Raw genomic sequence first — 22,180 nt, 5'->3', positions numbered from 1 at the left:
TTTTGTCCTTTTTCTCTCTCTCTCTCTCTTTTTTTTTTTTTGTTTTTTTTTTTTTGAGTGAAAGGCACAGAGATGCGATTGCAGTCCTCAAAGGGTTAAATCTGACACTACTAGGTTCTGTGACCTTTATTGTCATGGCAACTTTGTAATTTTAGGATGTCTTTTTGTCATTGTTATTTGTGTCTTTCTTTCCTGCTAAGTAAATGTCTCCGAGTAGTGCGGCCCCACTATTTCCTACAAAAGATAGCTTAACATCAAGAACAGATGTTGAAAATAAAGGTCAGACTTTGACTCACGGAAAAAGAAAAAATAACATGCACAATCAGACAAAGAGCGTATAAATATAACTACAAAATATGCGTAAGAAAAACCACGGCCCAGACAGGCAGTTCGGCGGCGAAGGGCGGGCTGATTTCGGAGGCTCAGGCCGGGCCTCGTGCAGGACGGAGGCGGTGCTGGGCCCCGCGTGGCCGGACGCTACTGCCTCTCCAGCTCCGTCACGTAGATGAGGTGGTCCTCCGGGGACTTGCCGTGCGTCTTGCTGAGGTGCAGTTTGACTGCGTGCTTGCTCGCAAAGGTCCGGTTGCACAACTTGCACTGGAATGTGGAGCCCAGGTCGTCCTCGGCGGTGCCCGCCGGGCCCAAGCCCTTGCCGGCCAGGACTTTCGAAACGTTCTGCTGTTCCTGGATCTGGTTGAGGGGCAGCTTGGAGAGGTCCTTCAAGCTGAAGCCCAAGTGCGTCTCGAGGTGATTGATGTACGTAGAAGCAGTCCTGAACTGAGAGGCACAATCGTTGCAGAAGAACACGGGGTGGCCCGTGTCCAAGTTCTTCAGGAACTTGGTCCCCCCTGTCCTCCTCAGCTGGTACTTGACGTTGGCTAGCCAGTGGCTGATGGTGGTCATGGAGAGCCCCGTGAACTTGGAGATGTGCACGCGCTCCTGGGGGCCCAGGTCCGACATGATGTACTTGCCCTCGGGGGTCTCCCGCAGGCTGGAGGCGAACTGCGCCTGCAGGATGAGCAGGTGCTGCGGGTTCCAGTTGGACTGCCGGCCCTTCCGCTTGTGGACGGGCGACAGCTCGTCCAGCGCCTCCTCGAAGCTGCTGCCGTCGGCGTCCGACTTCTCGGACACGGTGGAGGGCGTGGAGGACTTGGGGGTCAGCCGGCCCGTGAGGTTCTTCACCATGTCGGAGATGTCCATGAGCGCGCTCTCCCGCAGGGGTGACGAGACCGAGTCGGCGGCGGGCAGCAGGGGCTTGCTCTTGGCCTTGGTCAGGTCGATGGGCTGGTCGCTGTTCTCGTAGTAGTAGCGGTCGATGGCGCCGGCCTGCTTGGCGGGCGTGGCGGGGCACACGGGCTTGTCCAGCACGCTGTTGCTGATCTTGTACAGCATGGCCAGCGGGTCCAGCGACGGGCTCACGGGCTTGGACACCTTGCCCAGGTGCGTGTTCATGATGGACTGCAGCGCGCTGAGCGGGCTGATGAATGAGGGCTCTGGCGAGTGGTCCGTGATGATGCCCAGGTTGCTGCAGCCGTTGGTGACTTTGGCCTTGAGCGGCTCGGTGCCGTTGGGGGTGTGGGCGTCCACCGCGCCGTCCCTTTTGGCCTTGCCGGCCTCCGCCTCGGGGCCCTTCTTCGGCTGGGCTTTGCCGCCGCCGTCCTCCGTCCTGGGAAAGTCTTTGTTCTCCTTGGCCGCGGGGGACATGGCCGTGGCCGGCGGGCCCTTCTCCTTCTCCGCCAGCCTGTCCTCCTTCTTCACGCTGACCTTGCCCGTGACCTTCTCCACCAGCTCCTCCATGGCCGACACGTTGCTCTTGTGGGGCGGTGGCGTGAGGCTGCCCGGGGAGTGCAGCAGTGCACTGTGCTCCGAGGGCAGCGGCTTCACGCCGCCGGCGAAGGTCGGCTGCACCTGCACGCTCTGCACGGCGGGCAGCGGCTTCACGGCGCCCGGCAGCTGGTAGGCCGCGTGGATGCTGGGGTAGCCGCCCCACGAGGGCGCGCCGTTCTGCGCTTTGCTGATGGCCGTGGAGACCGTGTTCTCCAGCGACTTCAGGATGTCCACGCCGCCCTTGGGGCCGTCGTCCAGGTCCTCCTCGCGGAGGTACTGGTAGAGCGCGGCGGGCTCCGCCCGCTCGGGCACGTCCTCGCCCTCCTCCTTGATCCTCCGGTCCGCGTCGCCGGCCGCCGGTGCCTTGTCCTTCTCGGGCTCCCTCCTCTCCTCCGCGGCGGTGGACCCCGCCGGCGAGTCCGGCTGCTTCTTGACGTGGGCGGCGGGGACGCGGGTGTGGGTGGTGGGCGGCAGGGGGATGGACTGGATCTTCTCTTCCACCACCGGGTCCAGCACCAGCTGCTTCCCTTTCTTGGAGGCGGAGGTGGTGACCTTCAGGAAGTGGCCAGTGACCATCATGTGGGCGGTGAGCTGCTGCAGCGTGTCGTGGGAGCTGCCGCACTCCATGCACTTCAGGATCTGCGCCTTGCGGGCCTCGAACTGCCAGGTGTAGCTGGCGCCGTTCTGGTAGCCGTAGCGGTTGTTGGGCGTCACGTAGGGGTTGGCGGCCTTCGGGTCCTTGGCCGCCTCGCTCAGCGCGGCCTCCGCGGCCAGGCCGGCGGGCTCCGGGGAGCACGGGGACGCCAGGTCCTGCAGCGCGCGCTTCTTGGTGGCTGGGACCAGCTTGGCGATGGCGGGGACGGGCTCCTTGAGAGGCACTTTCTGGTAGTGTTTCGTCTTGATCATGTGCACGCTCAGGTCCTGCAGCGACTCGAACGAGTGGCCGCAGTACATGCACTTGAGCACCTTCTGCGCGTCCTCCTTGCCCTCCATCTCCAGCAGCGAGCGCTTGCGCGGCTTGGACCAGCGCTTGGCCTTCTCCGCGTCCTTGTCGCGGTTGTCGTCGCGGTAGTGGCCGGTCTCGTTCATGTGCACCGTGAGCTCCACCAGCGTGTCGTAGGCGGCGCTGCAGTCGCGGCAGCGGAACTTGCTGGCGCCGGTGAACACGGAGCCGTACAGCTTGTTGTTCTGCCGGTACAGCTGCACCGTGCTGAACAGGCTGGGCTCGGGCAGCAGCCCATACGACGGCGGCTGCTGCAGCGTCTTGGCCAAGGCGGCCTGGTGCCAGTCGTAGCCCGAGCCGCCGCTGGTGCCGGTGCTGGAGCCGGAGCCGGGGCCGGGGCCGGGGCCGGGCGTGCTCGCGGTGGTGCCCGTGGGCCCCGCGGTGCTGGCCGGCGGCGTGGCCGTGGGGGTGGCGCCCTCCTTCTGGCCGGCATCGGTGCTGCTGGCCGCGGCTCCCGACTTCTTCAAGTCCAGAGCTAAGCTGGACCAGCAGGACTCGGAGAAGAGGTTCGCGTACACAGCCTTGATCTGCGCCAGGCTGTCCTGCGGGTAGGACACGCTGTCCGGCCCCGGGGGCTCCTCCTTCTCGTCCCGGCAGGAGGAGCCCTTGAAGCGGGCCGGCTGGTCACTGCTCTCGCTGAGCGGCGAGCCGTAGCCGGCGTCCTGGTTCGTGGCGGAGCTGCCGGGCGAGCTCTGGTAGCTCGGGGCCTCCTTGGCCTCCGCCTCGTCACTGCACACGTAGTCGCCTTCCTGGGCGTCCGGGGACAGCCCAGCCGGCTCCCCGCTGGCTTCATCGATCTCGGCCGCCTTCAGCTCTTCCTCGGGAACGTAAGCTGGGGAGGAAAACGAGACACGGTGATCAGAGCCGTCGTCAAGGACGAGGCCGCCCCGACAGTCACCTGCGCCCCCACGGACGAGGCCACCCTGTTCGTCGCCCGCGCCCCCACGGACGAGGCCACCCCACTTCAGAGCACAGCCACTCTGCAGCTCGGGCAGAGGGCAGGTGTGACCTGGGACGACAGCCCCCTGAGTGGCTCCGCGAGGGGCTCTCAGCCGGCGGTGGCCCTGGCCCCTTCTGAGGACGCTTGGCCGTGGAGCCACGCAGGAAGGGGAGGGCGCCCGCCACCCCCGCCGGGAGGCGTCTCCTCTCGTAAGCAGTGACGCGGGGGTCCTCGCGCCTTCCCGTCACGTGGGACTTGACCGCCAACTTTCAGGGCAAAGTATTCCACAGACGGTATCACATGGTTTCCGTAAACAAAAACACTCCTCGGCGGCAAGTGAGAAAAGCACCCTAGTCTTCACTAGAAAGGAGGGCACGGCACGGCACCGCCAGCCCCCGCTGGCGCGGAGCAGAAGCCGGCCCTCTGGGGACGCCAGGCAGGTGTCAACGAGCCTGGCCACACGAAGCACCATTATTCACAAGAGCCAAAAGGCTCAAATGGCCCAAGTGACCGACGGGAGAATGGAGGAACAGAGCGCGGCCTTAAGAAGGAAGGACGTTCCGACACCGGCTACGACGCAGGTGACCCCCGAGGACACTCCGTGAGTGAGACAGGCCGGAATGCACAGACACGCGCCGTAGGATTCCGCTTACGTCAGGTCCCTGGAGGGGTCGAATTCGCAGAGCCGGGAGGTGGCAGGGCAGGTGCGGGGGGCTGGGGGCGTGGGGGGGCTGTCCGGGGGGGCCGGTGTCAGCCTGGGAAGACGGAAAAGCTCCGGAGATGACGGTGGCGACGGCCGCACGACCCCGCGCTGTGCGCGATGCCCCTGAGCCGTCCCCTTCGAAACGGTTAAAATGGCAACTTCCACGTTAGGAAGACTTTGCCGCGATAAATTTGTTTTTAATTTTAACAAGGTCAGGAGCATACGCCGCAGTGGCCCGTGCAGGCGACGTGCACACGGCAGGGTGACCTGGGCTGAAGGAGGCGCGCCCCAGAGGCCAGGACAGGATGCTGACGGCTGCGCGTGAGTGGGAGGGTGGAGGAGGGAAGCCCGTCGGGCGGGCGAGGCCCGGCCGCTCCGGGAGGCGTGCTAGAGCCTTTAATACGTGGCGTCGCTCGTCAATTCCCACGGGGGGATAATTGCACGCGTCCTGTCTTACCCTAGTCGACCAATGTGTTTCCCTTATCATCATCACTGTTATCATTTTTGAGGGGAATCGCTAGCCGAACTAGTGTTCCGTGAACTACTTAGGATTTCTGGGGTTAAGCCGCTTCCCAGAAGGGCCCTATTAACATGCGCTGATGGGACCTGAGAGGGTGTCTCATTAACAGCGATCACTCGTTATCACATTATCAGGGCCGGATCCTGAGGGAGCGGGGCACGGAGTGACGCCTTTTCTGGGACGGTTGACAGCAGTGACAGAGACCGCCTCGGCTGCCCGGGGCCGGGGGGCCGGGCGGGGGCCCTGCAGAGGGAGGCCGCCGGCCGCCAGCTGTCCTGGGCGTGGGCACACGCCGTCGCTCGTGAGCACGTGCACACGGGCACGCAAGCACGGCAAAGGACAGCAGAGCGGCCGTTGGGCTGGGCCCCGCAGGATACGGCCGCCGCCCCCATCCGCGGGGGACATTGCGGGCCCCCCAGGGGACGCCTGAACTGCAGGTAGTGCTGAACGCTCCGTGTCACACGCTTCTCGTACACACGCGTGTGTCCGTGACGAGGTTTCGTGTACGACGAGGCAGAGCAGGAGAGTAACCACCATGACAAAGAGGAGCGGCTGTGACAGTGAAGCCAGGGCCGCCAGGACACACACACACACACACACACACACGGGACGCCGAGCCGGACCGGCCGAGGACCAGGACGGCTGCTCGCGAGGCCCCGGCAGGGGGCGCACGGCTCGCGGACAAAGGGGCGGCCCTGCCGCGGGCGGGGCAGCCCGAGACGCGCCAGGCGACTCCCGATAGCCCGCGACTCGGGACCGGCGCTGGCTCATCGCTGGAATGCGCCGTCTGACACTTTCCGACTGGATCGGCCGCTGGTGACTGAGGTGGCGGCGGACCCGGTGACCGCTGCGCCTGCTCCGGCCGGGCGTCCCCGCCGGGTGACGGCGAGGGCCCCCCAGGCACAAGCGTTCGCGTCTGGCCCACGCCGCATGCGGAATGGCGGTCCGCAAACAAATCTGGGACTCGCCGTCCTGTGCGCACCTCGCTGCCGGCCCGGAAAAGGACCGGCCGCGGGGGACCCGAGGCGTGACGTGGCTGTCAGCACCTGGACAGCGCCCCGGGCCGGCCGGTGGCCCGCCTGTAACCGGTACGGCTAGTGTTATCAGAAACGATGGCCAAGTTCCATCGCACTGGGTTCCGTCCACACGCGTCACCGGGGCAGGACGGTCCAGGGTTCCGAGGGCTCCCGGCCTGGTGCCCAGCCCCGCGGCCCCTCTTCAGAGGCTCGGGCCACACTCCTTGTCTCTAAGCAAGCTGGCCTAGGCGGCCTTGGCCTGGACACGAGGCCCGCCTCTGGGGATGCTGACATGCACGGCTGCAGGGCATCCTGGGAAGGCCACGCTCCTGTGAGGACGGAGGGGCCCGGGCCCGGGCGCTGGCCTGACTCGGTCCCAGCAGCACACCCCAAGGCGGTTCACACACTGGCACCGACTGGAGGAAGCCGCCTGCTGGACGGGCCCCTCCACCTTTGCGACAGGAAGAGTCACGCCCTGGCGGAACTCAAAGGAACCATCGTCCAGACCCGTCTGGCTCAGCGAGGAGCCCAGGCCCCCGCCGCCCACCCCGCAGTGGGCGCCACCAGGGTGTGGCATGAACGAGCCCCTCCTCGGCTCCAGGGGACGGCACTGGGCTCGCTGCCGCTCCTGCACGGTCAGCTCAGCAGCGCCACCCTCGCCCTCGGAGGCGGCTTCCCTGGGCCCGCAGCCGGCACCGGCCTGGCCCCCCCACGCCCCGGCACAGCGGGCCGCCATCTGTGCTCCTGACAGCCTAGTCCACGCCCGGACGCTGCCGGGTCGAGCCGAGTGCGTCTCCGGGACGACTCCACGGCCCCAGTGTGACACCGTGCTGGCGTCGGGCAGAACCACACCGCCCGCCTCAGGACCCTGCCCCGCCCTGGTCCGGTGAGCTGTTCCCTCACCTGGATGCCGGCTGCGCTCGCCCGCGGTCCTCCGGCAGGCGGATGTGGGGGGAGGGCCCCGCCTGCCCGCCCCGCTGGAGCTCACGTCCCCGTGCGGAACGGCGCAGGGTGCGGGGCCCAGGGTGGGACGGGGGGCGGCCCCAGCGTGGCCGGGAGAAGCCCGGGACCCTGCCGGCTGTGCCCGGCCCGGCCCCGTGCGGCTCCAGCCCCCTCCCGCAGCCACACTCCACGTGGCGTGAGGCGACCGTGCCGTCTACGGGTCCGGAGTGCCGGCTCTCTCCTGCTGCCCTTCCTGTCGCCCTGCAGGGTCTCACTGCAGCCCTCTCTGGCCAGTCCCATCCCTGCATGACCCCCCAGTGCACGCCCACGGCCACAGTGCCCCTGAGCCGACGTCCGGCCTGCCGACGTGCTGGGCACGGGACCTCCGCCTCCGCCGCCTGTCGGGGAGGCCCGTGGCGGCGGGCGAGGCCGCGTGTGGCTGCCCGGGTGCTCGCTGAAGGAGCCGCAGCTGCTATGACCCGAATGGACCACGGCCTGGGTGTTCCACGGACACTCCCCAGTAATCACGTGCACACAAAACGACTCGCTCCCGCCTCTGCAGCACCCCCAAATAACAGAGCCCTGGCTCCCCTGAACGCCCCAGACGAGGCGTCCACACAGCGCACGCATGGCTGGTCCGAGCCCCATCTCCGACGCTGCCCCTGCCCTCGCTAACCAGCCCCCGCGCCGTCCCCTGCCCCCCCGCGCCGTCCCCTGCCCCCCGCGCCGTCCCCTGCCCCCCGCGCCTGCTTCCCCCAAGCTGCCGGGCATCTGCCACGCCTCAGTCACCATCTCCGTGAACCCTCGGCCCACGCAGCGGGGTGGATCCCCACGTGCCACCCCCGCCCTGCGGCGGTGAACACACTCGTCCTCGAGGGGAGGCTCACATGGCACCTCCTTTATGACGCGGCCTCCTAAGCCCCTCGCAGAAGTCACCGCTCCCGCGGAGTTAAGGTGTTCAGCTGTCTGGCCTCTCAGCGAACGTGCGGACCCTCTCACTCCGCTGAGACCGCTGGGTGCCACCTGCGCTGCCGCCGGGCGGGCCACCATCATTTCGTCACCTCGCTTTGACCCGCACGGCCCGGCCGGGTGGCCTCCTGAAATGCCTGCTCCGCAGATGGGAAATTCAAGTCTTGGAGAAGCCGGCCGACTTCCCCAAGCCTACGGGGACGGCGGTGGACACGGGACTGCCAGCCGGGTCGCCTGACTCCCGGTTTGAGCACTTTCCACTCTGCCACCATCGGGACCAAGTTACGGCCCTGTGCCTTCTCAGCAACCAGGGCCAGCGACGGCCGCAGCACACGTCCTTGGACGGACCCGAGACCCGACGCGATTCTGCGTCAGGCGCCTAGAAGCCCCCTGTGCGGGTCGCACCGCCGCAAATGGGTCTTGACGAAAGACGGTGAGAGGGGGCAGCGTTTCGACGGTGACTCTCGGACCCAGTGTTTTCGCTTTGCGAGTTCGGCCTACGGAGCCGCGAAAGGCATCGGGAGCATCATGCGCGAAGGTGTCCTTTACGGTCCTTCCGCGTAAAATCCGCTGCTGTCCCGGCCTCCGACGGGGAGCGTGGCTCGATGACTGTACTTCGTTCCTGGGATGCGGCATCATTCCACCTCACACGGCACGCTTTAACGACACGGCGAAGACGACAAAGCCGGAAGTCAAAGCCGCGTAAAGAGCACGGTAGGAGAAAAAACCCCTTTAAAAGACGTGGACCCTGGTTTTCTCCGGCTCCCGACGCCGCGGGCCGTGTGCTGAGTGACGCGGGTCGTGGCAGAGATCCGCGGTTCCGAAATCTGGTTCGGCGTTTCCGGTCTGGCAAACACGGATTGGCCGTTTTACACCATTTCTGGAAGAAAACAGCAGAAAGCAAACCTTCCGGGAGAGGCTGGCGGCCACCGGCCAGAGCCTGGACCTGGGAGACCCTGGGAGCCAGGCGGGGCGCAGCTCGGCCTGGGGCGCGGCTCGGCCTGGGACCAGAATGTGGGATTTGCCGCTGCTTCTGTTTTTTTTATTTTTTTATTTTTTATTTATTTATTTTTTTTAACTAACAAGCAAAAGGGGGAGTAAGCATGAGGGGGAGAGATGGTGTTGGGGTTCCTGTCTGAGGGCTCTGTCCCAGAGTCTGAGCCGGACCCCCGCCCCTCCTGCTCAGGCTCCTGCACCCCGCCCCCGCCCCAGGGAGCGGTCCAGCCCTTCCTGGGGCGTGGGGGGGAAGCCTGGGGGGCGGTGGTCAGGGGAGCGGGCAGGCCCACCCGCTCGCGGTCGCCCGCTCCAAGGCACTGGCCTCCAGGCGGCACGCTCCTGGGCTTCTGCAAACTTCCAGGATGCACGCCTCTACCCGACTCTCTGGCAGCTCGTCGGTCCTGAGAAGTTGCTCTCGCTGGACTGGTTTACTGTTCTGCCACGTTCTTGTAGCTCGTTGTACCTGTGTTTTCGAGTTAGCTTTTCAACTCTGATTTACAAGGGGCAGGAGGAGGCACAGCCCTGGGGGGCAGCTGAGGCAGGTGTCCTGTGCCCGCACCCCGGGCGTCCTCCAACCCCCGCTGAGGCAGGTGTCCTGTGCCCACGGCTGAGGCAGGTGTCCTGTGACCCCCGCTGAGGCAGGTGTCCTGTGACCCCCGCAGAGGCAGGTGTCCTGTGCCCGCGGCTGAGGCAGGTGTCCTGTGACCCCCGCTGAGGCAGGTGTCCTGTGCCCACGGCTGAGGCAGGTGTCCTGTGACCCCCGCAGAGGCAGGTGTCCTGTGCCCGCGGCTGAGGCAGGTGTCCTGTGACCCCCGCTGAGGCAGGTGTCCTGTGCCCACGGCTGAGGCAGGTGTCCTGTGACCCCCGCTGAGGCAGGTGTCCTGTGCCCACGGCTGAGGCAGGTGTCCTGCGCCCGCACTGCTGGGCGCCCGATCTTCTCCCAGCCAACCACTCCCCTTGGGTCAAGGCCGGGCTCCGACCTGCCCCGTCTGGCTCCCATACCCCGCCCCCCAAAAGCAGTGCCCAAGCCATTCCCCAACGGCTCCCGCCTTCTAAGACTGGGCTCAGGGTCTCGCATCCCAAGGCCAGACACCTCAGAAGAATTAAAGGTCTGCTGGGTTCCATTTTTAGAGTTCGGTCCTGGGTAGGTCGAGAAGGTTGGGTGGGGGGAAACTACCAGACCAGACGCCACGGGGCCTGAACGAGACCAGCTGGGCGCCTGGCTGAGGACGGGGCAGAGGCGGCGGCCTTTGGCTTTGCCATGTCGGCGTAAGGGAGCACCGGGCCCCGGTCCCCGGTCCCCGTCCGCGCACAGGCGGGGCGGGCGATGAGCAGGCAGCCTGAGCGGCGGCGGGTGAGCGGCAAGGCCGACACTCCACCCGCTGTCTCCGCAGGGCCCAGGCCAACAAGGCCACTGTCGTGGCTGCCCACGGAGGGCAGACCCAGACCCATTATCATGGTGACAGGAGGACAGACAGATGTACGGGAAGGACGGACTGATGGGAGAACAGAAAGGAGCCCCGGGCAGTCGCCTACGGACGGCGCGACCCACACCCAGGCGCTCCCTCGTGGGGTCGGCGTCCGAGGCTGTGGCAGGCGTCCCTGGGGCTGGAGGGAGGAGTCAGCACGTGGCTCTCTCTTCCTCATGACTTCGGACTCCGACAGTGAACCAGAGGGGTCAGGGGCCGGCCGACCTCACGGGCTGCCAGCGGAGCTGGCCTCAGCCTCACCGGGGATTACGGACACCATGTCGTGGGGGCATGCAGGCGCTCAGGGTGAAAGCTGGCCCGCCACAGGGTGAGACGATGCGCTCAGCGCCCAGAGACCACATTCCCACCGAACTGGTCACTCCGCACCAGATCCTGCACTCCTGCCCTGCCAGGGCCCCTCGGGAGTCGGCTGTGGACGAGGAAAATGGATATTTAAAAGTGACAAGCGCACGACCCAGGTCTTTGGTCCCTGCTTGGTGACCGGCTGACAGTAAGTACCAAACTGTGCTATTGTGTTGCCGCCTGGGGAAGCCACACAGTCGCCCTGAATTTCCTGTTTACCTACGTCGAACCAGGTTTGAGACCGGCAAAGGCGATACCCACGAACAGATGGCCATTATATCAAAATGCATTTACTCCGCGGGGCCAGTTCTCCTAAGGGACTCGCACGCACCTAAGTGATAAATGCTCGGCTTCAATTCACTGTAGAATCTTACGAAACATACTTTCTTCCAAATTTATAATTGATCACTTGTAAAGTAAGTTCGCCTCTGTTCTGGAGGAAGCAGGTGGTTTTGATGAAAGTTAGAATATGCTGGGAAATAAAAAATGCAGAGCAAGCAGGCAGGGACACGGAGCTCATTCCTTTCTGCGCTGAAAGGACATTGAAATATAAGTGGAATGCACGCTGATTTACAAACATAAGTTCGGACTTTTTTCCGGGAAGGGTGATACCGCCAGCAAAGTCAAAAGGCCGTGTCTGCTCTGATGCGACACAAGCAAACATTTTTCTATCACTTTGGCAAATTTTAGTTGCCCCGTACCAATCGCTAATGTACTGGTTGGCTAACGCATCTGATTCGTAACAGAATTATTTCTATACTTAAAACCCAACAGGAGCCATTTTTAAGAATTGCAATAAAATGGTCCATGGTTTTTACCCAATTCTAATTTTAATTAGGAATCCATAGGTAACACCCTTAAAATAAATACGTTTTCTTCTTTTTGTCACTGCCCCGGGATTTAATTTCAAGTTAAATGAGAAATAAGATGCCTCATTTCGAGGCCCCTCCTGCCTCCCCCCCCCCCCCGTCCCATAAACACATTGGCATAAATCTCATGTCTAGAGTTAGTTGCGTGTTACGACAATGTAATTTAACACACGGAACAGCTAAAATTATATAGTTAAACCATGATGAAAAAGGCCAAAAACTTTTTTTTTTTTTATTTTCAGCCATGCCAGGAAGAAAAAGGAGAGGAAAAATTTGGGAGACTCTTGAAAAATTAAAGTTAAAATGAAGTGAGAATTGCAAACAGCACATCATTCTTGCATGAGCCGGGGGAGGCAGAGCTCTCGCTGAGGCTGGACTGTGTGTCAGCCCGTGCCGACCGTCCCCTGCTCCGCAGAGGAAAACGCTGGCCATCCCCAAGCTGGGCACGCTCCGTGCCAAGCCGAGGAGCCGGCGCGTTCTCCCTCTTCCCGGCACGGAGGCGAGAGACAACCGTGCCGGGCCCGCCGGGGGAGTGTGGGTCTGCACACCCGACGTCAGCAACCAAGGCCCAAACACCGGGTTCCAACCTTTAATCAGATAGGGTGCGTGTCACCCTGGTGGATGACACTTAGCGATCCAGGGTGTGAAATGTCTCCTCAAGCAGCTGAAACCGTACAAAGATAGGAAACCCACACGAGCGCCCATCCTCGCTCTGACCGGACGCACATGCGCGGCCGTCGCGAAGAACCAGCGGAGACCGTGCCCGCACCCGGCCGCTCGGTCCCACTGCGATCCTTCGACGTGACGTGCACTGCTGGACACGGCCTCAGGACGTGGAGCAGAGAGGCGGAGGGCAAAGGCTTGTCGTGGCCTCTGAAGCCCGCGCCGAGCTTGGGTCTCACGATGCGTCTCCACTTTCAACCCTAGCATCTCGTCCTTGTAAGCACACGGGACGAAAGAGGAGAAGTCTGTGAAGACCCGGGGTGGGCGAAGCCAGTGCGGGGACACGTGGACCCACAGGCCCTGACCGGGGACCCACCTGCACCACCACGTCAGGGTCTTATCGTTAAACGTGCTACGGTCAGATATGAGTTTGGTACCGACAGGATACGTATACCATAAGCCGAAACCTACCAATCACTCCCATAGTTGAATGGAAACTCAGTACAAGGTCACACGACACCTGACTTTCTTGAAACTCCCTTAATGACAGTAACGGTGTGTGAATCAAAGTTACAGCCACACTGTCGTGACAGAAGACGTCATTCTCTCACAATAATTAGGTTCCTTTTTACTATTACCAGTGAATTCTCATGATTGTTTTCCTAGATGCTTTTTAAAAAAACTTACGTAGAGAGAAGAGAGAGGAAGGGAACGAGGGAGGTAGATGGAGAGTCTCGTTAAAGCTTACATGTTCAGGTAATTATTTGTCATCGACTTTTGTTTTCATTACAGGTTACAATTTTCTAAAAAAAAAAAAAGTTTAGTTCATCTGAGTTCAAAGGTACCGGAATGGACTATACAGTATTTGTAGAATTTTTTATTTCTAGCGATGAAACTATGAGAGCGAAATACTTCACACGGTGAATGAGCAGAGTTTTTAGCCTAAAAGGTAGTTACGTGAGCGTCTCCCGAATTGCAGAAAATGAAGTCCCCTCGACGGCGTTGCATCTGCTCCGCTGCAGCCCGCCCCCGGCCACTGCCCGACCTCCGGCATGTGCCTGGCAATGGTGACTGCAGCATGAAGCTCTGCTCCACGATCGCTCACAGAAATAAATGACATTACTGCCATCGAATAAAACAAAGACTCCAAATCTTCATTTCTGCTGTTTCTTTTTGTGTCAGAACGGCTTTGCCTCCACCCCCCTCCCCCGCCCTCCTGAGCCTGGCACACGGGCGGAGTGTGACGGTGCCAGCACACACGCTGTGTCCGGCCATCACAGGGAGGACACTCACGGCAGCTTTGCGGCCCCCGAGGGGACCGTCTGCAGCAGCTCAGAGCAGCGCCCGCAGTGCAGGAGGAAGGCGCTACCGGCCCCCGCATGCCCGCCTCGGCGTGCACACGGCGTGCGCGCCCCGGTGAGCGGGTGTGCACGTGTGAGTGTGCGTGTGTGGGTGTGCGACTGTGAGTGGGTGTGCATGTGAGTGTGCAAGTGTGTGCATATGTGGGTGTGAGTGCCGGTGTGCATGCATGGGTGTGTGTGCATCTGTGAGTGATTACGTGGGCGAATGAGTGTGTGATTGTGCACGCATGGGTACGAGGGCATGTGTGCATGTGAGTGCATTCACAGGTTTGTGTGTGCATGTGTGAGTGAATAAAAAATTAAAAATACATAGGCCCTATTATTCCCCAAACGAGAATGAGACAACCAGATAGTACGGCTCAAATTCACTTTTCTTTTAAAAAAATTAAATCTTGTGAACATTGTTGTCATACAACGCGCCTCTGGATGCCAGTGTGTCCCTGAAGACGGCTGTCACCTCAAGCAGCGTGAGTTCTGCGCCCCTGACGCCAGGGCACGCGTGGAGGCGGACGCGGCGGCCTGCGCCCAGCCGTCCACGGGGCAGCCATGCACGCTGTCTGGAAAATGCACCTTCATCTCAAGTCGCAGTTGTACGACGAGGCACGAACAGCTTATCTTCGGTGAATTAGATAAAAATTATATTTCTCAAATTGCAGCCAACATTTTCTAAAACATCTTTGTTTCTTTAAAGAAAACAGGATGGTATTCGACGGGCGCGTCGGGCCTGGTGAGGAGGGATGGCTGTTCTGGGTTTCACTGGCTGAACGCGGTTGGGTCCCCAGTCCTCCTTGGTAACTCTGGCTCTGAGCCACGAGGGCTGTGCCCGCCCCCCGTGACCCCTCCTGCCGAATCCATGCCCTCCCCAGCGCCCCAATCGCCACGGCCCAAGGTGTCCTCCTGAACCACCCCTTCCTGTACGCCCAGGAGCTGACCCCCGGGGTCCTGCATGGAGGGCGGGCACCGGGGCCCCCCACCAGTCTGCTGTCCCAGACCTACCTGCGGCTCCCACAGGGACCGCCCGCCACTCAAAGCACACACACAGCATAGCGCTGTGCCTGCTGCCGGCGGCCGAGGACGTGTCCAGTGTCCCCACAACGAGCGAACCGCCCGTCCCTTCGACGGGAGAGCCTCGGCTTCTCCGCGCCCCCACCCCCACCCCAAGCCTGCATCGTGTGGAGCTGTCCAGGGTCCGGCGTGCCACCTGGCAGGCTGGCCGACGCACGCCTCCGTTTCCAGCACACTCGGGTTTTAAGCCGCACGGTCCGGATCGGACGAGGTAGCGATATCGGAGGACACGACGTACGAATGCTGCATCTTCGTATGGAAACGTGCCACGCGGACCGCGCCGACCGCCCTGCGCTCACGAGGACGCATCGGATTGGGGCGCAGCTGAGCCCCCGCCCCCGCCAAGGAGGCCTGCTGCTCGCCCCAGACGCACGGTGACGTGTGACAGGCATACAGCAAAAAGGTCCTGAGTTCTGGTTTTTTAAAAGGGTACATAGCACGAACAACTCAAACACAGGGACAACTGAGGGAGGAAAGTGACTTTTTAGGCAAAGAGGCCATTCCCAAAACGGGTAATTCGTAATTACAGGGCAATCGAGAAAACGCGCGTCCTCCTCCCCGCTTTGGGCTTCTGAGTCGGGTTTCCGGGCCGGAGCCGCCCGAGGCCCCCAGGCTTCACCGCTGGGGGGCACGCTGCTGGCACCCCGCGTTCGCCCTGAGCCCCCACAGGCCGGGAGGGAAGCAGCGGCTACCGGCAGAGGCCCGGGCAGCAGGTGCCACTCTGCACAGCGACTCTGGCCCCTGCGACGTCCTCGCTCCCCTCCTCTGGTGACCCGCGGGCCCCGGCGTCCCCGTCGGGGCGCCTGGGGGGGGGGCGGCGGCGGTGCAGCCGGATGGGGCCCGCCCCGTCGAGAGGATGCCGCTGCAGCGTTGGCCTCCACCCCTTCCGGGGGCGCCGGAGCGGAAGCGTTTACCTGTTTCCGTGACCGTGACCGAGACAAACGACCACAATGGGGCAGGGCAGAGGGCGGGCTCACGCCGCCACTGTCGCGGGCGCAGGCGCAGGCGCAGGCGCGGGCCGGCGGCCAGGCCGCGTGACGCGCCCCGCGAGGTCTCCCCGCCGCCAGGCCCCCAGGGTCGCGGCCCCTGCACACCGGCAGCGCGCGGCTTCCTCCGGGGGAGCTCCCGGGCCAGCCGGCGCCCGTCACGTGCAGGGGGAGCCTTTGTCACCGGCGAGTTTCGATCAGGTGCGCTACGGGAGGGGGGCGGACACGGGAGGCGGGGGCGCCGGGAGCCGGGAACGCGGAAGGGGAGACAGTCTTGTCAAGAGTGTTCCCTCTCCAACGCGAGTGATGAAAGAGAAGTCAGTTACAGACGCCGGCACTCAAAGATGGCTGTCACTTCAGATAGACACTGGCACGGCTCATGGAGACAGGTGACACTTCGGCGGAGCGCAGTCTCCCCGCGTCGCCGAGCTCGGCGGAGCCGGGGCTCCGTCAGGCTGCGCCCGGGGCGCCCGGGGAAGGGGATTCAGCAGGCGCTGGCTTTCGCTGCTCACGAGCATCCTTAAGAGAAGCCGCAGCGACAGCCCCCTGGCTAACGCGATGGAGGCGGCGCTGGGCTGTGGTCCAGGTCCCTGCCCGAGCCTGCCCTCGCCGCTTCCCCTGGGACGCCGCGCGCCCTCGCTCCCCTTCCTGCAGGTCACTGAGTGGCCGGTCCTCGGCAGCCTGGAGACCTGCTTGGCCTTTGACTTCTTCTGAAAGGCGGACCTCACCACAGGTAGGGTTCTCGGAGGTGACGTCCACGGACAGCCTTCGGGACAGAAGATGCGTCCATGGAGCACCAGCGCCAGAATGTGCTCCGCCGAGCTGTCCCCACGGGAGGCCCTCCTTGCTGGGGCCGGCCGGAGGGGACTCAGGCCCCTGCCCCGACCTCTGACGCCACTCCGCGGTCTGCGCCTGCCTGCCACCTCGGGCTCTGCTCACGACACCGCTCGGAAAGAAAGGCCGGGCGTGCTCAAGGTCACGAGGTGCAGAAGGAAAGCGAGCGCCCCCCAAACAAACACGTCTGACCTGCCCGAGGGGCGTGGCCTCACAGGCGGCACCGGGCGCAGGGGAGCCACACGCGGACACGGGGCGCCGCACACCAGTGGTGCCCACGGACCCGCCGTGGCCGCCTGAGGGCAGCGTGTGGCTCACACACTCACTCTGGGGCCAGGGACGGGCCGGGCGGTCACTAGCACCCGCCCCCGCGAACCCGTTCCCGCGACCCCGCAACCCCGCTCAAGTCCGGCCCCGGGCAGCAGCAAGGCATATTCTGGAACGGCGACCCGCCCGGGTGGAGAGCATGACTTTTTCTCAGCCCATCAGCGACTTCTTTGGGAGGACTGACAATATGCGATGATTTCAAAACCAATAATCGACTTGTTCCAGGGTGAGCTCCAGACCCGCAGAACACCTGCCGCACCAGCACTGGGTGCAAAGCCACCCACCGGTAACGAGAAGGACGCACCGGACCCCGACCGTGGCTCTGCACTTAGTCCCTGCGTCGCCACTGCGGTAGCGGGAAGCCGCCCACGACCACACGGGAAACTGAGGCACGGGGCCATGTCGCCGCCCCCCCCCGCCCCACTGCAGCACCAGCGAGGTGCAGAAGACTCCCCCGGGGCGGCGGGGCGGGGGGGGGGCCCTTCCTAGCGGATTTTGGACACACGCCCGCACTGGCCACGCCTCCAGCGGCTTGAGTGGCATAAACGTCACAGGAAGTCTTCGGAACATGCGGTTTGCGAAGTCAGGCCTCCATCTGCACGAAGGTCGGCAGAAGTGACCTTGGGCAGCTCTGCCCGAAAGCTGTGCCGAGGACCGTGACAGGCGGCAGCGGATGCGGCCTAATGGGACGGCCACAAAGTCCCGCCAGGCTCCGCCTCCGGCCAGGCGGAGCAGGCTCGTCCTGGAGACCGGAGGGACAGTGGTGTAGCCCCGGGCGGGGTGGGGGACGTCGGGACGGTCGTTTCGTGGGGAAACAGTTTCCGCCTGGGAAGACAAAGCAGCCGAGAGGTAGATAGTGGTGACGGCTGCGCAACGCAAATGATTTAACTCCACCGAACTGTACACCTCAAAATGATTAAAATGCTGAATATTATATTCTGTGTACTTTAGCATGATAAAAAAAAATTAGAAAAAGGTGGACCAAATAAAAATCTGTTTCTAACCACAGCAACGCAGGCTCCTACCCGCCCACGGCCTCGGGCTCCCACCCCGCCCCCCGCCAGCCCTCCGGGGCCTCCCCCGTCTGTTGGTGATCATGGTCCAGGGGCCTGTCCTCTGCCAGGTGTCCCTGAGCCACCGCCTGAGTGGCCCTTGACTCCTGGCTGCCATCACTTGGCCCGAGTGGAGTGAAGGTGCAGCCACGGGCTGGAATAACGAAGGGATGAGCCAACACTCAGCTTCACCCAATGCCGGTCGACGCAGATAAATGCGCTGAGGATGCTGCTTTGTTCACGCACATGGTATGAATTTCCACGCGGCCCGATCACCTGGGAAGCAGACCGGGCTGACACAGAGCAGAAATAACTTCGCTTATCAATCTCTAATATAAAATGCCTGTTTAAAAATCCTTTCCAAAAAAAAAAAAAACGAACATACTTCCACAGTGTCTGGCTGTCAACGTCAAACCTTCGTCCATCAATCACGCTCCCTCAAAAGTTCTGAAGGCTCCGATGATTTGACTGGGGATAGGAACAACATATCAACGGGACCATAAAGGGAAGAAAATGGGGTGGCAGGGGGAGAAACAGCCGCTCCGAAACCCCGTCTCGGAAAATCCGTCTTCCCTGAGACGTGCTCGCCGTTAAGTCAGTAGGAGTATCTGTCAGAGACACCCCGCCACACCATTCGGCTGATGCCAAAGCTCAATAAGGCAGATCGGAAGACCAGCGGGTGGCCGGGGGCGGCGCGCGGGCGCTGAGCGGGCTCGCTGCAGACGCGTGGCTTCTTCTTGCTGATTTTTGTGGGGGGTGGGGGTGGGGGGGACAGCGTGGCAATCACCGCACTCATTTGCAGTACTAATGTCCAATTCAGCTTCCTTTCATTCTCCTGATTTAGGTGGTCAGAGTGGCTTCGTAGCCGACACGGGGAAGCTGTGCTGTTTAGCAGGCTGTTTAATGGGAAACTGGCAGTCTTATTTCTTTCCTAGATTTGGTTTGTCACTAGGTCTCCATTACATGCCACTCAGCTTTGATGTCTTTGGACAGGACTGATCAAAAGATGTCATTTGACCTACACAGCATGGCAGAAACTTGGAGAAGTCTCATAAAGCGACACTCTGGCTGTAAATAAAATGACATTATTATTTCCTCTCTCCTATCATGTAGAAAAGCCAATTATGGTAATGCGCTGCATGTCAATGAAAATACGGCAATCTTTCCGGAGCAGCGACTGTCGGCATGGTTGCTGCCGCTCCGGAGCGCGCGCCCGCTGCCGCGGGAACGGGGCCGCGGCGGGAGCCCGGCTCAGACACGCCCGGCGAAACCCGGGCGGCAAGAAAAGTGCAAGTCAGCAAAACAATCAGAAGCGCAAAACGCAAAGCTGCTAAGTTTCCAAATTGTCTGATAATCTCATCGTCGGTGATTCGTCCTCCCGGGCTCTGGAAGGGCCGGCAACCCCACCAGACGTGCGTTTCCCAGCGTTTGACTGACAGGAGCGGGATTGACGGCGCTAATAAAGCCTCCACACCCACCGCTGCTTACAGAAGCGGCGGGGGCGGTGGGGCTCTGACCTGGTCCCTGAGCTTCCCCTGGAAGCTGCAGTCCTCAGGTGTGGTCCTGCGGCCCTGCGGCCCTGCGTCTGTGAGACAAGGCGGAGCGTCACGTGCGCAGTGCGCCTTGTGCTGCGACGGGTGCTAAGTGCCCGGTTTTATGCATTTCCATATGTGCAAAATGGGCACCGCCTTCCTCGTCCTCCAGCCTGTGTTGGAACTGAATGTGCACCCGAAAGACTCCGGGGAGGGCCCCTGGAAACGTCCGTCACACCGTTTCTGCAGCGAGGGACGAAGGCTTGAGGCTGGGCACCTTTTGACTGCAGGGCATGCTCGTCCGCTCCAGGGGCCGCACGGCCAGACCCCCCCCCCGCCCCCGCTCCCCTCCCCAGGCCAGGGGCACACCAGGCTCCAGCCGCCACCCGAGGCCCTGCCATTGTCTGCTCTCAAGCGATGAGCACGCTCCCTTCTCGGCTTCTCCGTCCACGCCGAACCTCCAAGGAAACCCTGCCACTGAGATCTGCCCCGTGTGGCCGCCCGACCCCGCAGCTCGCGTGTGCCCTGGACTTTACTGTCACCCCACCCCGCAGGTGCCAAAGGCGGCCCTGTGGTCTCTGTCAGCATCATTTACCCCGACCGAGGGAAGGCGGCCGGGACCGGCCCGTGCAGGATGACAGGCCGAGCTGTGATGTGAAATGAGGTTTCCTCTCGGGGGACGTGTGAACACGGCTGTGATCGCGCTGTATGTTCATTTTAAGAAAAAATACAGCCGTGCAATTAGTGTCCCCTGAAATCAAGGACATGAGGCGACGTTCAAGCTACTACACCCATAAGAGAAATAAAAACTTTTTGGCTATGTCAGAAAATTCTGTAAATGCTCTAATTGTTTGGGTTTTAAAACTAATAATTACGACAAGTCACTTCTAAGCACACGTTGCAACCACATCTTTCCCCCTGCAGTTTAATTTTGCTGCATACTACCGTGCAGATTAAATTTAGAAGCTTCATCAAATTTTAGTAACTTTAAATAATATTGTTTATGTCCAAACAGCCAGGAGCTTAACAAGACCTGGCATCCGTAAGGCTGCGGGCCACACAGAACAGACCAGCGCGTGCCCCCGGGGCTGGCGCGCACTCTGGAAGGTGGCCACAGGGCTCGCGACCACGCTCCCGTCCAGCCCGGCCCCGTGGGCGGCCCGACCCGCGCATGGCCGACCGCTCGCACACGGCCCCGCGGGTATTTCCGCACGGACAGAGTGCAGGGGGACGCCGCGTGGCCGTCCAGCAGCGCTGCCCGCGATCTCTGAGTCTGTCTACGCCTCCCGTGGCCTCGGGGCTCCTCCCGAGAACTGCCGTCTGGCCTGCGCTAGCCCTCACTCGGAAGGAGAATTCTGGAATGGACGAACAGCTTGCTCCCGACAGGCGAGCGTGTGGGGGCGGGGGGAGGCTCCGACACAGGACTGCCCGCTCGCGGCCTGTCCCGTGCCCCCCTGTGCTCCGCGTGTGCCCTGTCGCCCTCCTGGTCACACCCTGGGCGACGGAGAGGTCAGGGCAGCTCTGTGGGGTGAGTGCGGGACCCCACGAAGGTGGGCGGCACGGGGTCCCGTGGCCTGACGGGACACCAACGTCACTCGCTTTCCTTGGGAGTTTCCTCTACGTTCTCATGTCGCCTCAGGCCGAAAGACTACTTCTTTCAAAGGAATACTTTTTAAAACCAAAAATGATCCCTAAAGCACATAAGAAAAAAAAAAATAACCTATTGTTTAGACCCTAGCAAAGCATATTCGGTAAATATAAATAAATACCTTATTGGCTTTTAGATGGGAACTCACGGGCTTTGCATAAAGGGAAATACTAAATTCATCTGTGCATTTCTAAGTTTGGAAGGGACCTCATGGAGACAGTTGGGGGGGGACGGGCTGGGGAGACTCGGATTCACCCACTGGATATTTCATCCCCCGCCCCAATATTAAATTTTATGTGGGGAATCTAGGAGTTTAAAAGCTTCACATTTTTGCGTAATAAAAAAGAAATACAATATCCTGTTGCTATGCGTAGTGACACTTTACGCAGGGAAAAAAACCCATTCTCCTTAGCTATTCTTTGAAATACGACCTACGAAGTCATTTAATTTTTGAAAACCCTAAGGTCATCTAACACACTTTCTCTGTCATTTGTAAGTACATTAACTCAGTGGCCATACGACAGTGAAATTATGGTAATGGGCTGCTAAAATGGGTCAGGCAGGCACTGCATTTCATGTTAGCTTCAAATGACCGTCAGAGCACGGCTCAAGCCAGACATGACAGCGGAGAAGCACGGAGTTTACTTCCCTTAACGTGTTTCTCCTGATTCAAGTACACACGCGGGGCGGGCCACAGGGATCCCGCCTCGGTGGTCAACTGCGAAGAAAGAACCCCGCTGGTAGAAACATTTCTCTTAAAAAAAAAAAAAAAAAAAAAAATAAAAAAAAAAAAATAAAACGTGCCTCGAGCTCGCAGCCGTCACGTGCTGGGAAACGTAATGACCGAGGGGGACTGACCGCTCTCCACGACGCATCTCCGCCTCGGTCCAAGGCTGCGACAAATGGGTCCCGCCCTCCTCAAAGACTGCTCTGGTAAACCCAACACATCTTAAGTATTCACTTACCCTGGAAAAACAAAAAGACAAACAAACAAACAAACAAACCCTGCTAGTAACTCCTTATGCACTGAACTCCATCCACACAAGGAGAAAACGAAAAGAAGAAACAGGAAGTAGCATTTATTCCGCTGTGAAC

General features: G+C 61.4%; 1 protein-coding gene across 1 annotated transcript in view; it reads right to left on the bottom strand.

Moving 5' to 3' along the window:
* Positions 1 to 332: 332 nt before the first annotated feature.
* Positions 333 to 22,180, bottom strand: part of TSHZ1 (teashirt zinc finger homeobox 1) — a 69,849-nt gene continuing 48,001 nt past the window's right edge. The window contains exon 2 of the mRNA XM_036230142.1: positions 333 to 3,662. Coding sequence (XP_036086035.1) covers positions 478 to 3,662 — 3,185 coding nt within the window. The 3' untranslated portion in view covers positions 333 to 477. The remainder of the gene's footprint in view (positions 3,663 to 22,180) is intronic.

The sequence above is a fragment of the Rousettus aegyptiacus genome, unplaced genomic scaffold, assembly GCF_014176215.1.
Source record: "Rousettus aegyptiacus isolate mRouAeg1 unplaced genomic scaffold, mRouAeg1.p scaffold_m13_p_12, whole genome shotgun sequence".
Lineage (NCBI taxonomy): Eukaryota > Metazoa > Chordata > Mammalia > Chiroptera > Pteropodidae > Rousettus > Rousettus aegyptiacus.
This window is presented reverse-complemented; position numbering and strand designations above follow the sequence as displayed.